Below are 19,656 nucleotides of genomic sequence, written 5' to 3' on the forward strand. Positions count from 1 at the left end.
CAACCGTGTGCACCATGTATGGTGCACACGGTTGCAAAACGGTGTCGTTTTGATTAAAAATTACGCGTCCAACTTAAAAAAAAAAAAAAAAAAAAAAAATTTTGGTTGCCGTTAACGGTGTTATGCCGTGCATAATTTGAATTATATATCCACAATTAATGAACTATATATCCAGAATGAATTATATATCCAGAATAAATTGACTATATATCCAGAATAAATAAACTATATATCCCGAATGAATTAACTATATATCCAGAATAAATGAACTATATATCCAGAATGAATTAACTATATATCCAAAATGAATGAAGTATAGATTCAAAATCGATAAGGTCAATTATGAATGTGTAATTATTAATTTTTGAATGTACTGTTATCAAATTATGAATATATAGTTATAAATTTATGGATATATCCTACTATTTGAATACGAAAAGAAACCGCCTAACGCTGTTAACGACAATTCGAACGAATTTTTTTAAAATGGAATGGCGCCGTTTTGCAACCGTGGTGCACACAATGTGCACCACGATTGCACCTAACGTGCACACAACGTGCACCACGGTTGCACCTAACGTGCACATACACACTAAACGGATAATGTGCAACATGTTTTTTCTCTTTCTTAAAAATCAGTTGATGCTGAAAATATTTTATAGTTATTTTAACAAATGAAAGGAGGAACGCATGAAATAAGAATAAGAATATGAAGAAAAGGAGAAAAATTCTATGTCTTAAAAGAGTATGTATTATCCTGTTAGCATTCTTCTCAGTCCTTCCAGAAAAGAAAAAGTGTGTGTGGAGGAGGAGACAAAATCAAAGCTTGAAGAAGGCAGCATTCTGATCACCTTCTTCTTCTTCTTCATTGAGCAAAATTGGAAGAAGCTTTCTTGCTTACTTTCCTGCCGCCTACTTTAGTCTTTTCTATAGCCTCATATTTGATGGCTGCATCCAAGGAGTAGATACGCAGAGCAAGAGAAGATAAGGTACACATCTTGGCAGCTCCTGAGACTGATGAACAGTACCACCACGTATTGCTTAGGTAATCCGATTTCACCATTTCTTCAAACACAATCAGTGCCTGAACCATCTGATCAATAATGCAAATTTGTTAAATTCACAGGTGAAGATAATCTGGAGAATGAAGATACTTCTTGTATTTCAATGTCCATGAGAAAAAAAGGTTGCACAATAGGAAACCAGATTTGAGAATGTGGCAGAAATACAAGACAACTCATTATTATACATTTATACTGACCTGATATATCGTCTCAGCAGATTTAACGAATGCACGCCAGGCCAATCTCCTTTCGATTTGTGACATGGATGGCCTCAGAGCTTGTTCAGGAAGTGCAGCATCCATGTCCAGTAAATTAATTTTCAGCCGCCTCAAGATACGAGAAGCTTCGCCTACCAGAGGCTTTAAAGCAGACTGTGGCACGAGAGGATGTTCCAAGCAGCTATCATGTTTCAATGTGTCACGCTCTTCCAAAGCATTTGTCGTTGGGAGATTTTGAGAAGCATCGTGCACAGTAGGTGGTGCATGGTTTGAAGAAGAGTTGAGTGTATCTGCACTGTGATCAAGGGAGGAAGTATGGTCTTGAACTTGTAATAGTAGCATTGAAGCAGGATCAGTTAGATAAGGAGGAAGGGATGGAACAAAAGTTGGAAGTCCATTGGAGGAGGAGCCTAGAAGACCTATCTGTTGTGCCTCTTCCTTCATGGTCTCTTTAATTACAAACTTGGAGCAGATATCTTCCAGATTAAATGGACACTCTAATCCATCACTTTGAGACTGCGAATTCACTTTGGAATAATCACTTCCAGGTTGATCAACACTCCCAACTTCACCTTTGTATTCATCCTTAGATGTTAGTTTAACCATACCTTTCTGTTTGGAAGTAGTATTATCAATCTCAACCGGCTTCTCACGCCCTATGCACGTATCCTGCACATGAGACAACGTTTGGTGGCAATACTTGTAATGGCGTTTAAATGAGAAGATTGGTTCTAAGCATTTACATCTGTAGATTATTCCATCTCTTACAAATGCAATGCCTCCTCCTTTTTCCTGCTTCTTGAAGAATTCTGTGGCTTCTGCCTCAATGGAAGAACCGTACTTCGCCTCCAATACGAGGCTGGTAGCTCTAGTTGCAAGATTAGCATCTAAGACTTCATGGGGCAAGCTTAACTCAGACAATTGAGGAAGAAGATTATATCTTTGTTTCTGCCAATGCAAAATGGACTGTTTCAATTGTGTTTCCAGTGGATCATTGTCTTTCAGAAACTCTAAAAGCAATTGAATTTCAGAGTCAGATCCATAAGAAATCCAACAAGACTGAACTGAGTTGCCGTCATAAGCCTTGCACCAGAAAGGAGGTGAAGCATTTGAACCACTAGTTATTTTCTCTCCCTCATGCAGTTCCACATTCTCATTCACAATTATGCAAGGTTTAGCATCTGACATTGGTACAACCCAATACAATCTTCCAGCAGAATCAAAGCCTAGAAACTCACTGCGCAAAGACACTTTCTGCAATTGTTTCTGTAAACTGGTAATGGAGTTTTGCATGAGTAAAATCTCATCTCTCACAGTGCCCGTGCTTGTGGTGAACAAATGAGCATTAAGATCGGTGGCAGCCTTGTCTACTGAAGCATCATGTCCATCTACGCCCTCAGAATTACGAATATTCATATTTCTTCCAGTGTGCTTTTCAAAGTTATCTTCATAGGTGGCTTCTCCTTTCAGGCCTTTTGTTTCTTCATATGAAAGCAAATCCATATTTTGGCCAAACGAGGAAGTAGTATTAACGAAAGAACTCTCATTTAGCTGACCATCACCAGCGATTGGAGAAACACCTTCTGCATCATCAGCATCCATAGGTTCAAAAGATTGGCAGTCAACCGAATCACTATTCTCTAAGCAATCAGCTGGCAAATGTTTAAAGAATGCATTTGGATCAACCCATTTCTGACCATCCCCAGATGACAAAGGCACATCATCATTCGAAACGCTGATATGGTTTCCACTACGACTCGAAGTGTGCAGATATCCACTACATTTTTCATTACCTGTAACCGTCTCATTAGATTCTTGCACTTCAACATCATGCTCACCAACTGTAAGAGAGCCTTCATCAGCTTTTCTAGCTAGAAAATTTTCTCTTAACTTCAACACTTTTAATTCCTTCAAAAGAGAACGCCATTTCTGTTGCAACTCAACAGAGTCTTCCGTAGATTGTTCTAGGTGCCCATGAAGGAGGGCTGAGTTCAAAAGCTCATCACATAGGAACTTAAGCAGGTTAGTTCTCTGCAGGCAATTAGAGAAGGGGCTCAGAGAATGCAGAAACGTATAATAAATAATTGATAAGATAATGAAGTTGCCAAAAAAAAAAAAAAAAAAAAAAGCAATCATAGAATTGAATAAGGTTTTTGAATCTTGCTCAAACTATCCAAACAGTTAACAACTAAGTTCAAGGTAAGTTGAAGAAATAAGAGGCCTACCTCAGCAACACTAAACTCCCAATACTCCTTTGTTTCCAGTACAGTTGCCAGATGTGCCACCGCTTCTATGTAGGCAAGGGTTAATTTGCTGTGATCTTTTTTCTTCTGTGGGCAGACAACTGCTGTTTCAGTGGATGCATCTGAAACCATTTGCTTATTTGTAACACATGAAGGGCAATACCAATTTCCACTGGGAATCCGAGTAAGCGGGGGGTTCAAGCAGTAAGTATGATACTCTGCATCACAAGCATCACACAATAGAACACTCTTATCATCATTGTCAATACCACATACTTTACAAACGCCATCTTCCCATGGGGCTTTTGGAATTTCGCTGCAAGTGAGAATATTCTCTATCTCCTTCTGTAAACTAGCATCCACAGAATTTAATTTGCGACAATTTACCAACTTCTGGGATAGAGTTGCAACCTGCGTCAAATTACAATCATGAAAAATGAATATATAGGCTATTCTAAATTGAACTTTATCTAACAAAATGACAGCTACAGTTAGACCATTTTCTCCCAAACCATTAATCTATAAAGAGCAAATACAGAAAATTTTCAGTGAAAATATTATTTCATTTTGTCAGGCTGTAAAGCAACATGAACTTGAGAAATGATAGAGAAAAGAAAAGACATATGCAAGAAATAGAGTACTTACTTTTTTGTCATACAAAGATTTAAAATTATTTGCTAAGCTCTCTGCTAACTGAAGCAAATCTGGTTGATCTTTAAAAGCAATAAACACATTGCTCCATACCTGGAAATGACAGAAACGTTAGTTTAAAAAGTGAATTGGTAGTGAATAAGCTAGTAATTATCGGAAACAAGGATCCATCACAAGATTATACAAGTATTCTATATGTATATTATAGCAGCTTAAAACAACATGCCATCAGTTTCCTGGTATAGATTTAAAAAAACTCCTAATCTTTATCAATATTCTTCACAAGTTCCTGTATGAAAGTCCTAAATAAGAAAAGAAGTTCAACTGCCTCATTAAGGTGGAATCAGCAATGCAGGCAATTGTAGAAAACATTTCTAATTGGAAACAGTTACCATTCAAAATCAGAGATGGAAAAATGAAATGTAAAGACAAATTAAATCCAACAAAGGAATCTGGCAATGAAGAAATTAAATCTAAGCAGTAAAACAATATTTAGTCTTTACAAACATACCTCACATGCATCCTCATAGAAAGCCTTGTGCACTCCACCATAGGCATTGACTGCCAATCTCTGATCAATTGTTCTAAAATCAAGAGGACGAGAAGCCATGCCAGGAGTCCCTATAATACCACCATCACTGTTGTAGTTCATTGTCCTCTTGCCTAGCAAATTGCAGAAAACCTTTCTGTGATCAGCAGCTAATGTGTGACGGAGCACAACTCGACACTGCTTCATAAGTATGCTGGAGATTGATATGAACTTCTTTTTCTTTTTTTCATTAACAGGCTTGTGTGGAACATTTTCAGCTTGTGCTTGAGCTAGAACAGACAGAACAGCTCTCTGTTTCCAGAAAAGAAAACAGTGAGAATTTCAAGTCATTAGCAAGATGCATGAACAAAGCATACAACTAAAGCATCCAGATCTGTGTGTCTGTGAAATGATACTTGTTCCTAATCATAATCACAACATCACTTTTCCCTTTGACACAAATTCATGGACCTCCATACAGCTTATAGCTAATTAAACAGTACTCCGTATTAAGTATGATCCATAACTATCATATGCACCATGTTGACATGAAAGAGAAAGAATTGGAAAGCATAAAAGAGCAGGCTAAGCTTTAAAAATTAAAGGCAAAAAGGAATGCAAGTGCTATAATCACAGAAGCACAGTACCAATAATGTCACTCCACTTCTTCATCCTAGCAAGTAAAACTTAAATTACTACCTTTGTAGGCCCAGAGGCATTGCCCTTGTACACTTCCTTACTGATGGAGTGCTCTAAGGTCTTCCTAGCCCATTCTGGTGGACTTCTCTCCAGTGCATTATAGATGCACTTCTTTATTCTTGCACCTACATTTGTGGGGAGCTTTCTGACAGGCTCAAGGACTTGAACCCAATCTGGAATTTCACTTACTGTGACAGACTCATCCAAGCTTTTCCTGTCAGAGTCTTCATCATCTACAGCTAGGTTATCCCTCTCATCTCCATCCAATGAGCCAAAAATTCTCTTTCTAGCCTCTGCTAGCAACTAAACAATAAAGAAGAGAAAAAGAAACCTCACTCAGGATACTAAATATATAAAGTTGAACCTCATGTGTAAGGTTCCAGCACCATACGAATCCAGGAGAAAGATCTACATAAACTCACCCATTAGAGGAAAATGTTCATGTATATAACATAAAACAACTTCAAACATTCTTACCGTTGCATCTACTTCTATTCCTGCTACACCAGTCAAAGAGCCACATAATGCACCACCATCACCTTGTAAGCAGTGGAAAACTTGTGCACTAGTATCTTGAGTGGTAATTTCTGTTGATTCGAAGTAACCATTCATTGATAAGAAAGCTAAAGCATATCTCCGAGCCAATTCTGGCCATGTCAGTTCATTATAAGGAAGCATAGATAGTGTGTTTCTTTTGGTAATAGACACATGGTCAAAATCCTTCTTTCTGCCACGTTTTCTAGAATCACCAATATCAAAGTTCAGGTTACCAACTACTGCAACTTTTGCCTGAAGTTCACTTAATTTTTTTTTTTGAAAGGAAACCTGAAGTTCACTTATTAAAACATGCAACGTAGAGATAATAGCCTTAGTCAAGGCAGAGCCTGAGCATTTGCTAGAATTAATAAACTCCAGTTTCATTGGAGAAGCTTCCTCCATAGATTTTCTTTCCATTTGGACAAATGCATGCAGATTTTCTACATCTACTTCTGGACCAGATTTGTAACTTGAAATGTGCATTTTGGCACCATCAGTATTGTTTGGGATTACAAATGGCTTTTCATGGATTTCCCCACCAACCTTCTCAAGAAGATCCACTCCATGACACCGTGGATTGATAAGTTCTTCCTCAATATCTTCAAATGTAAGCAGTTTTTTTAGACCTAACACTTCATGGAAACGCCAAAAGAACTGCAACACCTAAAATACAACAAAAGAAAGGGATCACACAAGCTTCCAATGATATACATTAGATAGATATTACTATAACTGAACTAAATGCTTATAAATCAAATATCTGAAACACTGCGCACCTGAATTGTGTCACCTAGAAGCAAGGGAGGCATCTTGGTGCTAAAAGGTCTCCCGGGAGGAAGAGAGCGGGTGTCTGACAAGTGCTCCTCAGTCCTAGAGTTCACTTTATTAGAACTTCTTAAACCGTGTGATGGGCATCTGCCATCTTCACTTTCAACTTCTACAGCTCTACCCTCAAGTAGACTATTTCCAACAGTAATAAATGAAGAGAATGAACTCCTCTGATTCAAAGGGACATAACCAAAACTGTCTCTAACATCCTGCTTTTGTTCTATGATTTCCTGGACAAATTCAGCATCAAGGCCAAATCTGTCTTGATCTAGCCACTTCAGCAATTCTTGAGCCACAACTTCAAGCTGCATATCAGCTTGAATAATATAAGGAATGTTGACTATGGTTGGTAGACCATAAAACCGAGCTAAAGGAGCATACTTCTCAGCAGCTCCTTCATTTGTAACATCACAGCAAAATGATTCTGACTGGTCTAAGATGTGCTTGCAGAAGAACTTAACAACACCTGTCTGGGTATATATTTCACGGAATAATTTCAGGATCTTTCTGGACATCACTCTCCAAGCCAAAGCAGAAGAGGACTCTTCAACAGAAAAGATGTCAGCATCATGCCCAAAAGGTGAACAATCAGACAATAAACTCTGGTTTCTTTTACTAGGACTTTTCTCAGTCAGCACGTCATGTGATCCTTGCATGTCCAAATAATCATCAGAACTATGAACAAGACAGGACAAAATATCATTTTCCAAGGGTGCCGGAGGTTCTGCAAGCATTGACATAATAGTTAAATCCTCATAATCCATAGACTGAGAGGCCAAAACATCACTTCTTTCATTTTGGCCATTAGAGTGGCCATGTTTTGTTTGATAGAGGACTTGCAATGGATTTGGAACAGGAAGTGCAGAGCATGGACTCCTTTTGATTTTAAACAATGGTCCAGAGTCACCACCATCCTGCACATGGCACATGAAAAGTGAACCTGTGACCTTATCATGCCAGCAGGAACTATAACCCACAGGCCAAATCTGGTTCCTACAATGATAAGAATGTCTTGCATCAACTTCCCCAACTGAAAGTACAAAGAAATCTCCATACTGAATTGGAAGCCCATCCTGTATATATACACATACCCATTAAATAAGCCATCAATAGGAAAGGAGAAATAGATGAAGCAATGAACATGAGAGAAGTTTTATACTAACATCATATTTCCCGGTTCCACATTTTGTAGGCATGTTAGTTGTCATTGATTTAAGATAACTAGCAACTTCTGAAACTGACCCTAATCTTTTACCATCTGGAGCAACATAAACAGGACATAGCTCTCTAGCGGCTGAGTTATGCTCAAATTCCACATGCCAACCGTCCACAAGTACATGTTGTTCTTCCTTCAGATACTCTTTAAGGGCCAGAAAATACATTTCACTCAGATCCTTAGTTGATGATCCCATGGTTGTACAATTATTTTCACCTTTGAGGCCTTTCAAACAGGAATCTACAGCTCCCAAAGTTGGGAGCACAAACTGGTGTTTCACAGTATCAGTTGCTTCCTGAGAGCCAAAACTGTTATTAAAATGCTGCAAGTTTGTAACTTCCACAGGTAGCCCGAATAGATTTCCACCAAAAGGATTATCACCTGGAATGTGCTTTCTAAGACCACAATAAATGTAACCCGTAGTTATCTAAAAACTTCTAACATTTTGGGAAATATAAAGCATATTATCTATCTCAAAGAAAGAAGCAACAGAATCAAACACTAACTACTTTAAGAAAGCACCAGAAACTAAAGACTGATATTGAAAACATCAGAGGGAACTTCAAATGTTATAAAGAATGTATGTTACCAACAGGTTAAATTGATCATCATTTCATCAAATCCAAATCTGAATCCAATGAGTACAGCCAAATTAGACTCAACCAAAACTTCATTTCAAACCAAATGCAAGTCCAAAAGAAAAAACGCAAGTTTGGATTTTGGGTCAAATATGAAAGTGCAGACAAAAAAAAAATTATCATATTGGGAAAAAGCATCTTTATGAAATTTTGTCCAATAAATTAATACTAATCTTTCATGATCATAAAGAGCATATCAAATATACATCAAATTATTTCCAATGCAAGTCCTGGAGTGTCAATTTAACATCAAAATGGCTAAAGAGATGAAGTTGTTAGGACCAAACCATCAGTCTAAGAGGCACCACCAGAAAGTACGTGCGTGCACACAACAGGAAAGTTTTAATGAATAGTCGTTTGTAATATAACCACGTTCATTATGTGAGAATAAAGATATAAACAATCGTTCCACTACACACCAAAAAACACTAACCTGAATAACAATGAATCCTTGCAGCCCTCACCTTCCCCTTCACTCCGAGGGGTTCCAGTGATATCCAAAACAGAATCAGTATCTACGCGCCTCCTTTTATTCCTCCATCCCAAATTCCAACGATTACTCCGCACTCCACAGTCGGAGCACTTCCCGCATATCCACTCCTCCAACTCAACGGCCTCTCCCACCAGCATTCCCAAGCAACCAACATGAAACCCACGTTCACAGCCATCACATACAACCACACAACCCTCAGCTTCCGGCCGCCCACATGCCTCACACGACGCTGAACCGTTCAACTTCCGGGAAAGCTCAGCCGGAGCGCCAGAAGGCAACTTGGTGCTTGTGTGGAAGCTTCTAACTAACTTCTCGGCGCTAATACCCATATTCATATTTTCAGTGGAGGAAGAAGCCGTTAATACTCCATTGTGATCGATTGCGACATCAGGGCCCGTTGTCTCCAAGTTCGAACGAGGCGAGTCGCCGAGTTCCATTGAGTCCATCATGCATCTGTCAACCCTGCAGCGACCCGAGTTACGATCGAACGGGGAAACGATACAAAAAAAAAAAGATCGAAATTTTGGGATGACGTCTACAGTATTTCTACGGTATTCATGTGTGCGGGAAAGGGAGGGAATTGGAGGAGTTTGTTACGCTTTCGCTACAAGAAACCGCCCGAGAGTGCGTAACTGCGATTCCGCATCGCATTATGTCTTGGGCTTAAGCCCAATCTCCATCAGTTTTTGGGCCCGGGTAAGTAGTACACAACCTAAAGAAGTATAGAGAGTCAATAACGCCTCCAATGAGGCTCGATCTCATGGCCTCCCACATGGGAGAGGTCACTACATGTCATCAGAGTACTTGGGTTAGATCATTTTTTTAATCCATAACTTTTGGAAAAAGAGTCAAATAGACACTTAATCTTTACACTAAAGTGTAATTAAATTCTTGAACTGTAAAAAAAGTGCAATTAAACACTCAAATTAATCAAAATGAATTAAATAAGTCTCATACCAATAACCAATAGGTTACCGGTAAAATTATCGTCGTTGACCGGCTTGACCACCATTCACCACTGCCATTTAAAGAAATGAATAAATCGTCGGCAACTGATCGGTTGCCTTATCCACCGGAGAAGACGGCTGGCTTTCAGGTTGCCTTCTCCAGGGGATAAGGCGCCAACTGGTCTTTTTCAAGGGAAAAGCCAATCGATTGGTCTCTTCCAAACACGTAAAATTAGATAAATCGAAGGTCGGATCTCTAGTCTTACCCCTCGTCCAGGCAGTCATTGCTCTCCACAATAATGGTGAGTAGTTCACTCCCACTCGCCTGAGTCAAATCGTCGCTTGATATGCTCAATGGGGTTTTATCGTCGTCGTCTAAGGTAGACAATCAAAATCTATATCTCAGATATAGGGTTGGACAGGTTGAATCTGAGAAAAATAGTCGAACAACAAAGCAAGGCCACCATAAAATCAACTAAAAATACACTGAACATGTAAAAATTGAAAAACAAAAGAAAGAACCAAGTAAATCTCTCATGCACGAGAGATTTCACGGCTTCCGTAATAGAACCCTCACAAACGAGAGAAGAGAGTACAAAATCACCTGTCGATTTCTTTTTTCTTCAATGGCAATCACTGGTAGCCGTCACCGAAATTTGTCATATTTTTTATCGAAACCCTAATGACCTCATTCCAAGTGGATGACCAGCAATTGAATTTAAATGCACCAAAATGACAAGTTCAAATATTTAATTGTACCTTTTCAAAATTGAATGCCTTAATTAGAATTTCGTGTAAAATTTTAGGACATATTTGACCCTTTTCCCATAATTTTAAAAAGCTTTTAAATTTTTAGATATTTAAATATTATGTCAAAGCCTTTCAAAAAAAATAAAATTATGTCGAAGCATTTATCAACTTATCTAACAATATTTTATTAATTCATCAAATGACATTCTTACATTCGTTAATTCGGCCAAAATGCAAGTACATAATAACCACATTAGAAAGTACCAATTCATAAGAAATTAACACTTTAAAAAAAAAAAAAAGTTTTATCAACTTTTTCTTAGTGATCCTAAAATTGAACAAAAATCACAAACTTTTTTGTTGGGTATCATTCATGTCACACTCATAAAGTATAAACTAGCAAGCATAATGTACAAATCTAACATTCATATATTTGAGTTTAATTTTGCACATCAAACCTATGGAAAGTATAGAAGTTGAGCTAGTGAGCACTGAATAGGGGTGGCAATTTGCGGATATCCACCTGAATCCGACCTTTGATCTAACTCTGATACCAAATTGAAGTATGTGTTCCATCTCAACTAAAAACCTAAGTTGATAGTTGGATTACACATTAATGGTTATATGCTCAACATGGGTCTTTAAAAAGTAAATTCGCGGTGTGTCGGGTTGGATTCGGGTTCTATGTACAAAACCCGCCTAGAACCTCACCCGACCCACCACACATATGTGTATATATAACTCCATGGACTCCCAAAGCTTATTCTTAGACTCTGTGAAGTCTATTTTTATGGTAGAAATGATAATTTTAAAAAAATAATGTTTCGCTCGACTCGTGTTAACCACCAACCCAAATCATCCTTTCGTCCTTCCCATAATTTCCATAAAATAATAATCCTTTTTCATAAAATTATTATTGAGTTTTTCCAACCTTATTTCTTACCTAAAGTTCATTGGAAAAAAGTCAATGATTATTTAAATGAGCCAAATTGCATAGTCGGTTTGAGTAAATTTAATTTAATAATTGTAATATACACTATATTTACAAGAATTATACACTACACAAAAAAAATATAGATAAACTATAGAGAAATCTGGAAAAAAAAATGCATAAAACACTTTTTTATTTATTAATAATTGTAAATATTTATACATCAAATAATAACTGTACATAACTAACACTAAAATAAGAGTAGTGAAATTTTCAAAAATAAAAAAAAAAAGAGTAGTGAAATAATGACCATAAAATAAACATTTACAACATCCTAAACATTAACCATTGTTTCCAATGGGATATTCTCAAATTAAAGAGTTCATTTTTAATTGCCGCTAGCCTAATAATTGAAAACCATTGGTCAATATTGTTGGAGGGGATCTTAGATTGGTCGCAGACATCATATGCACTATTTGTTGGCAGCGTGGCACCCATGTGATGCCGATCATTTTTATGGCAAGATGGTTAACCTCATTATAAGTGGTGTGGGGCTTGGATCACCGGATTTTAATAAATATAGACAAGTGTTAGTGTACATATATATGCTCTGCCTCCCAAAAAAAAAAAAAAAAAGGTTTTTGATGACAACTTGTAAATGATCTGATCTGTCTATTTAATATGATCCGGATATAAAAATTAATGAAAAATATGATAATATTTATATAATTATGACCGTATATATAGAAATATTTGACAGTAAATTTGGAGATTCTCTTCCAGTTGTACTGTTAAGTATTTTTAATGCACAAGCGTAATTAGATAAATATCAATGTTTTTTTTTTAAATTTATGACCATTTATTATTTTAAATAGACGGATGAAATTAATTTGTACATTCTCACATAAAATCTAATTCTCATTTGATCATATTTCTATATATATAGTAAGCAAGTTTTAAGGCATTGATTTATAAAAATTGACAGGGTAGAATTTAAGTTATAAGTTTGAATTTTATTATGAATATTATTAGTGCATTTAAGTTGTAATCTTTCTTTGTAATAATGTCATTAATAATCAATTATTTAAGACGTTGCATGTAGTAATCGTTGATGATTGTAGTATAGATATTTATCAAGTGTATTAAAGATATTTATTAAGTAAATGTTATTGTGACACATGTCAATTGTGCATGTATAATGTTTTGATCAATATAGAAACAAACATGTCAATTGTATTTCTAAAACATTAAGATATCCGTTAACATGTAGATGAATTGTTACATTTCATGCTAAACATTCAAATTTAAACCCACAATTAGCTGTGTATATATATATATATATATATATATATATATATATATATATATATATATCTTAAAATAATGAGAGTAATAATTGAGTAAATTTGGTTCTATATTCAACTATTGCCACGAAAGGTTTACTAGTATTAATACCGACAGTGATTTAGCATCAATTCGAGTTGCCTTTCCTGTTGGAGTGTCAATTCAAAATCAAGTTTCAGATTATGTTTGAGAACCCTAGCTGAAAATGTAGTTGAAAGTTGAAAAATTATAAGTTGAAAATTGAAGAGTTGTTAACGAACTGATTATGATTAAAAGTGTTTGATAAAAATAATTTTTAATAAGTTGATAAATGTAAAAGGACTAAAAATGAATATTCATAAATTTAAATGATGTGATTATTATTAGGACTATATGGTCTAATTGTACTTGAGTTGGATTTTCATTTGAAATGTTGTAAGTTCAAGCCTCAGTGGAAGCGGTTCTTTGTGTTTTAGTAGGTTGAGAAAGTATACTACATTGTAATAGAGCCAGCATTCAAAAAAATGATGTGATTATTATATTAATAAATATTAAATACATAAGATATATTTAATTTATAAAAAAATTATAATATATATGAGATATATATTAAATTAAAACAAAAGAATTTATTTTTTTAATTGGTAAGGGTAAATGATGTCATTTATTTAAAATAACGAGGATTAAAAAAATAAAATTATAAAGCTCCTAGCCTATTTTTTGAACGCTACATAAGATATTTTTTCAAAACAAACTCTTATTTTAAGCTACTAACTTGTTTTGAGAACATGACTAAACATGTTAATTAATTAATAATTGTAATACTAAAGTATATATTAGTCATACTTTGAATATTTTTAATTTCACTATTGTCTTTGATGACAATTCCAAATTTAGTCACAAACTATTGTTTCGTCATTTAACATTCTAGACTATTATTTTTAGACACTTTTAGTTCTTATCATGACTTTTCTTATTTGTAATAAGAACAATTTTGTCTTTTCATATTTTTGTTTTGTTATTTTTCCAATTTTAGGCGGTTGAATTAGTTTTGATGGGGAATATACCCCGGGTTCAGACTCCCCGTACGCTCCTTGCCCTTGTTTGGGGCGATCAAACGGTTCGGGTCAATGTCAACCCCGTTTTGGTTGCACCTATATAAGGGCACTTGACCCTTGTTAGCAAGTTGTTAGAGGAAGTCTCCTAACTACCCATTCGAATTTTGAAATAAGTGGTTAGGAGTTCCCCTTTAGCTTGTATATAACCATAGGCTTCCTGTACTCTATTCATTGAGTTCTACGATTGCAATACATATATACACTTCCTTCTTTAGAGTTCAACATGGTATCAGAACAGTAGATGTGGGTGGTGGGCTTTGGTCGGAACGAGGAGGCGCCGCCGCCGGGAGGATCGGAGCAGTCATCGGAAGGTCCACGCGCCGCCGCACTCCCGGAGCTCCGACGTCACGCGCCGGCGCGGCTGGGATCGTCTCCGTGAGCCCGACACTCCTATATGAACACCTCCGTCCAGTGTTGAGGGGATGTTGAGTGGACTGGTTTCCAGACCTGCGTTGCTGCCAGGGAATTGAAGTTTTTTTCCAGATCTGCTTTGCTGCGTGAGAAGTGAAGCTGGGTTGTGTTTTGTCATCTGCATAAGAAGTAAAAGCTGCGTTTCCAGGTTGGTCTTTTGTGTGTTTATTATAGCAGAAAATAGGACTATTACAGTGGTGTCAACACAATCTAAATTGGTTGATTTGGTGTTGGCACCTGATGGGTCCAATTTTGGGGAATGGAAGTTCCTAGTTGAAGTGAACTTGAAGGGTATGGGTAAAGCTGGACATTTAGTTGAGACATGTCCGGATGACCCTACCGAAGCCCAAGCGTGGCAGAAAGATGATGACGCATTGTTTTCGCGTATAATAAATTGTATTGATAGGAAGATAATCCTATCTTTACAGCACTGTAAGAGTGCGAAGGAAGTGTGGGAGTTAGTGAATCAGTGGTTTAGCGGGGCAAATAATTTAAGGAAGTTATATCAGTTATCCCAGGATGTTCATCGACCGTCTCAAAAAGGGCGGGACATCAGGGATTACTATTATGACTTCAAGAATGTGAGTGAGGCATTATGTGCTGCTATGCCAATTACTGATAAAGTGGATAAAATGAAGAAACAACGTGATCAATTGCATATTTTTAGTTGGATTTCTGGATTGGATAAGGAGTATGATGTTTTGAAATCACAATTATTGGGCAATAAGGAGTTAGACTCGCTCGACCAAGTTTTTTCTATGGTTCAAAATGCGTCAGTGAATCTTGGTACTGAGAGTACGTTGGAGAAACAAGTTTTTTCTCACAGGGAGATAGTGGGACTGATAATCGAGGAGGTCGGTCCAGGGGACGAGGTAGAGTGCGCGGAGGAGGTCGGGGGCAAAGGGCTTGTTATAATTGTGGTGATCCCGGTCATCTGCGTAACCAATGCCCACAACTCTCCGACCATAGGAGGTTTGCTAATTCTGCCTCTAAACCAGAAGGGACGGTTATGATAACTGAGGAAGAGATGGCTTTGTTTAATCAGTTGAAGTTGTCTTCCTCGCAGTCTCCCGCTAGTCCAGGGTCATTGCCGTCTCCGTCAGCTACCTTTGTTCAAACAGGTAATCCTATTGCTTGTGTTTCCTCCTCGTCTCGACAGTGGGTCATTGATTCTGGAGCCAGTGACCACATGTCAGGTAATCTAAGTATGTTTTCCGAATATTGTTCCCTTAAATATGGTCCTACCGTTACCTTAGCAGATGGTTCATCTACCTCTGTTTTAGGTAAAGGTAGTGTGAGTGTTAGTTCGTCGTTACCTCTCACTTCTGTGTTATATCTCCCAAAATTCCCGTTCAATTTATTGTCAATTAGTCAAATTACCCGAGACCTAAATTGTTGTGTCATGTTCTTCCCTGGATATTGTCTGTTTCAGGATCTATTGACGAAGACGATTATTGGTAAAGGGAAGGAGGTTGGTGGGCTGTACGTGTTAGAGCGGCTGTCCAAAGATTCTGGAGGTGTTCCGGTTGGTTTATTGGGAAATATGTCCCCGTTGCAGTTGCACTCCCGGTATGGTCATCCGCCTTTGTCTGTCTTAAAGAAGTTGTGTCCGGGGTTAGAATCTCTATCTAGCTTGCAATGTGAGTCATGCGAGCTTGCTAAGCATTGTCGGGTGCCATACCCTCCTAGAGTCAATAATAGAGTCGAGTCTTTATTTCAGTTGGTTCACTCAGATATATGGGGGCCATGTCGAGTAGTATCAAAATCTGGGTTTAAATATTTTGTAACTTTTGTAGACGATTTCTCTAGACACACTTGGCTATACCTCATGAAATCTAGAGATGAGTTGTTTGGGATCTTTTGTAATTTCTGTGCGATGGTCAAAACTCAGTTCAATAAAATGATACAGGTGTTGCGGAGTGATAATGGGACTGAGTATTTTTCTCATTCCTTCTCAAGTTATATGAGTCAGAATGGGATGGTACATCAGTCGTCTTGTGTCAGCACTCCCCAACAGAATGGTGTGGCAGAACGCAATAACCGCCATCTGTTGGAGGTTGCTAGGGCGTTGTTGTTTCAAATGAAAGTCCCTAGGGTTTACTGGGCAGATGTTGTTCATACAGCGTGTTTCTTAATAAACCGCCTACCTACAAGGGTTCTTGGGGGTCAGAGTCCTTGTCATTTCGTCTATCCATCCAAACCGTTGTTCTGCCTCCCTCCTAAAGTGTTTGGGTGTACGTGTTTTGTCCAGGATGTTCGTCCTCAAAGAGGGAAACTCGATCCTAAGTCATTAAAATGTATTTTCCTGGGATATTCAAGTACTCAAAAAGGGTATCGGTGTTACTCCCCGGATTTGGGGCGATACCTGGTTTCTGCAGATGTCTCATTCTTCGAGAATACTCTATTCAGAGAGGAGTTCTCCAGTTCGTCTGATTGTAGTTCCGAGATAGATGATTTTCTGACATATATTGTTACTATTCCTGACTCCGTAGGAGTGGATTCTAGGCCTCCTGTTACGCAGGTCTATCACAGGCGGCCCAGAGAAGGTGATACGCGTGCAGCCCCACCGGTTCCACCAGTAAATCCTCCCTTACCAGAATCTTCGTCGACAGACCAGGATGTCCCTATCGCTGTTCGGAAAGGTACGGGTCGTTGTGTTCGTCCCGTTCTGTCCTTTATGTCATATACCAATTTATCGGCGTCTTCACGTGCTTTTGTGTCCCAGTTAGAGTCTGTTCCTGTTCCGAAATCTTTGAGTCAGGCAATGTCTCATGATGGTTGGAGGCGTGCGATGGTAGAGGAGGTAGACGCCCTTGAGGAGAACCAGACCTGGGATCTAGTACAACTTCCCCCTGGTAAGGTTGCTATTGGGTGTAAATGGGTGTATGTGGTGAAAATGAACCCGGATGGTTCTGTGGCTAGACTCAAAGCGCGCTTGGTGGCAAAGGGGTACGCCCAGACGTATGGTATAGATTATACCGAGACGTTCTCTCCAGTGGCCAAGTTAACTTCTGTGCGGATATTTATCTCTTTGGCAGCTTCGAGTCATTGGCCCTTGCATCAGCTTGATGTGAAGAACGCTTTCCTACATGGCTACTTGCGTGAGGAGGTTTATATGGAGCAACCACCGGGGTTTGTTGCTCAGGGGGAGTCTGGGAAAGTGTGCAAGCTGAAGAGGTCCTTATATGGGCTGAAGCAGTCTCCGCGTGCGTGGTTTGGGCGGTTTAGCAATGCAGTTGTTGAGTTTGGAATGCAGAGAAGTGCATATGATCATACTGTCTTTTACAAACATACTAACTATGGGTGTGTTTTGTTGATAGTATATGTAGATGATATTGTTATTACAGGCAGTGATGCAAGTGGGATTGAGGCGCTCAAGTCTTTTCTCGGATCTGAGTTCCATACTAAGGATCTGGGAGTGTTGAAGTACTTTCTGGGAATTGAAGTTGCACGCTCTAAGAAAGGCATATTCCTCTCACAGAGGAAATATGTGTTGGACTTGCTCGGAGACACGGGGCTGCTTGGGTCAAAACCATGTGATACGCCCATGGATCAAGGCGTAAAGTTACTGGCAGGAGAAGGGGAGCCGTTTGAAGATCCGGAGAGGTACAGGAGGTTAGTGGGAAAACTAAATTATCTCACAATTACCCGTCCAGATATTGCATTTCCAGTGAGTGTGGTTAGTCAATTCATGAGTGCACCGACCCAGACTCACTGGGAAGCGGCGGTTCGGATTGTGAAATATTTGAAAGGTGCTCCTGGAAAAGGGATCCTTTATGCTGACCACGGGTATATGCGTGTTGAGGCGTTCTCCGATGCAGACTGGGCTAGTTCACCAGGTGACAGGAAGTCTATGACAGGTTATTGTGTGTTTGTAGGAGGCAATTTGGTCTCGTGGAAGAGTAAGAAGCAGAATGTGGTGTCACGCTCGAGTGCTGAATCGGAATACCGAGCTATGGCTCATGTGGCAAGCGAAATAGTCTGGGTGCGTAACATTCTAAAAGAAGTGGGTGTTGAAGTGAAGTTACCGGTAGATTTGTGGTGTGATAACTGTGCTGCCATACACATCGCGAATAATCCGGTCTTTCACGAGCGGACGAAGCATATTGAAGTTGACTGCCATTTTGTACGGGAAAAAGTGGAGCAAGGACTCATATCACTTACACACGTTCGGAGCGGTGATCAACTGGCTGACATATTCACGAAAGGATTGTGTAAAAGTCGGGTTTCATATATATGTAACAAGTTGGGCATGTTTGATATCTATGCTCCAACTTGAGGGGGAGTGTTAGCAAGTTGTTAGAGGAAGTCTCCTAACTACCCATTCGAATTTTGAAATAAGTGGTTAGGAGTTCCCCTTTAGCTTGTATATAACCATAGGCCTCCTGTACTCTATTCATTGAGTTCTACGATTGCAATACATATATACACTTCCTTCTTTAGAGTTCAACAACCCTTCATTTTGGGGTCCTCCCCTTCACTTCCGAGCTAGATTCTCTCTCTATACACTCTTTCATCTCCCTTCTCTCTACAAGCATAGAAGAAAAACATGAATAAAAGAACTCTTGAGCTACATTTCTCTTGTCTACCCTATTGTTCATACATACATCATGGTTCATACATACACTCTACATACACCGCGGAATTACCCGTATCAGGTTTATAACTTTAAGTAATCATATTTTTCAATCGGGTTTTAGTAAAGTCATAAACCAATTAAACTGGTTGAAACAAAAAAGATCATTACTAAAAATAGAAAAATTCATGAGAAGAACTAAAAGTGTCCAAAAAATAATAGTCTAAATGTTAAATGGCAACAACGATTGTCTGAGACTAAATTTAAAATTGCTACAAAAGATATTTGGTGGAATTAACTCTTACCTTGTTTTAAATGTATTAGATACATTCATGTAGATCGATCGCAATTCAAGTTAATTAAAGCTTTGGAACTAAATTGTGCATTGTGCGCCAACTACCAGATTAAACATAACAATGATTGAGTCTATAATCATGTAAAATATATTTGATTGTACATAATAGTATAGGTAACAACAATATTG

The 19,656-nt window shown here is 38.2% G+C and overlaps 2 protein-coding genes across 2 annotated transcripts; both read right to left on the reverse strand.

Moving 5' to 3' along the window:
• Positions 1 to 710: 710 nt before the first annotated feature.
• LOC109180468 (methyl-CpG-binding domain-containing protein 9-like) lies at positions 711 to 1,632 on the reverse strand. Its single transcript, XM_019330072.1, has 2 exons — positions 1,262 to 1,632; positions 711 to 1,093 (listed from the first exon to the last, which is right to left on the reverse strand). Exons 1-2 carry the CDS (start codon positions 1,622 to 1,624, stop codon positions 866 to 868), a joined length of 591 nt encoding a protein of 196 aa, XP_019185617.1. The 5' UTR covers positions 1,625 to 1,632; the 3' UTR covers positions 711 to 865.
• A 105-nt stretch (positions 1,633 to 1,737) lies between these two features.
• Positions 1,738 to 9,705, reverse strand: LOC109180205 (methyl-CpG-binding domain-containing protein 9-like). The gene is made up of 11 exons (XM_019329692.1): positions 9,057 to 9,705; positions 7,933 to 8,380; positions 6,718 to 7,842; positions 6,230 to 6,604; positions 5,882 to 6,193; positions 5,405 to 5,707; positions 4,688 to 5,017; positions 4,171 to 4,269; positions 3,508 to 3,936; positions 1,811 to 3,313; positions 1,738 to 1,758 (listed from the first exon to the last, which is right to left on the reverse strand). The coding sequence occupies exons 1-11, from the start codon at positions 9,563 to 9,565 to the stop codon at positions 1,738 to 1,740; spliced, it is 5,454 nt and encodes a 1,817-aa protein (XP_019185237.1). The 5' UTR covers positions 9,566 to 9,705.
• Positions 9,706 to 19,656: the final 9,951 nt, after the last annotated feature.

This window comes from Ipomoea nil, unplaced genomic scaffold, assembly GCF_001879475.1.
Source record: "Ipomoea nil cultivar Tokyo-kokei standard unplaced genomic scaffold, Asagao_1.1 scaffold1026, whole genome shotgun sequence".
Lineage (NCBI taxonomy): Eukaryota > Viridiplantae > Streptophyta > Magnoliopsida > Solanales > Convolvulaceae > Ipomoea > Ipomoea nil.

Coding starts and splice junctions, on each gene's coding strand:
- LOC109180205 (XM_019329692.1), bottom strand. CDS start 9,565: ATGATGGACTCAATGGAACTCGGCGACTCGCCTCGTTCGAACTTGGAG. Junction 6,605..6,717: donor TTCTAGGTGACACAATTCAG/GTGCGCAGTGTT, acceptor GTTGTATTTTAG/GTGTTGCAGTTCTTTTGGCG. Junction 3,314..3,507: donor GGGAGTTTAGTGTTGCTGAG/GTAGGCCTCTTA, acceptor AATTGCCTGCAG/AGAACTAACCTGCTTAAGTT.
- LOC109180468 (XM_019330072.1), bottom strand. CDS start 1,624: ATGCTACTATTACAAGTTCAAGACCATACTTCCTCCCTTGATCACAGT. Junction 1,094..1,261: donor CTGCTGAGACGATATATCAG/GTCAGTATAAAT, acceptor ATTATTGATCAG/ATGGTTCAGGCACTGATTGT.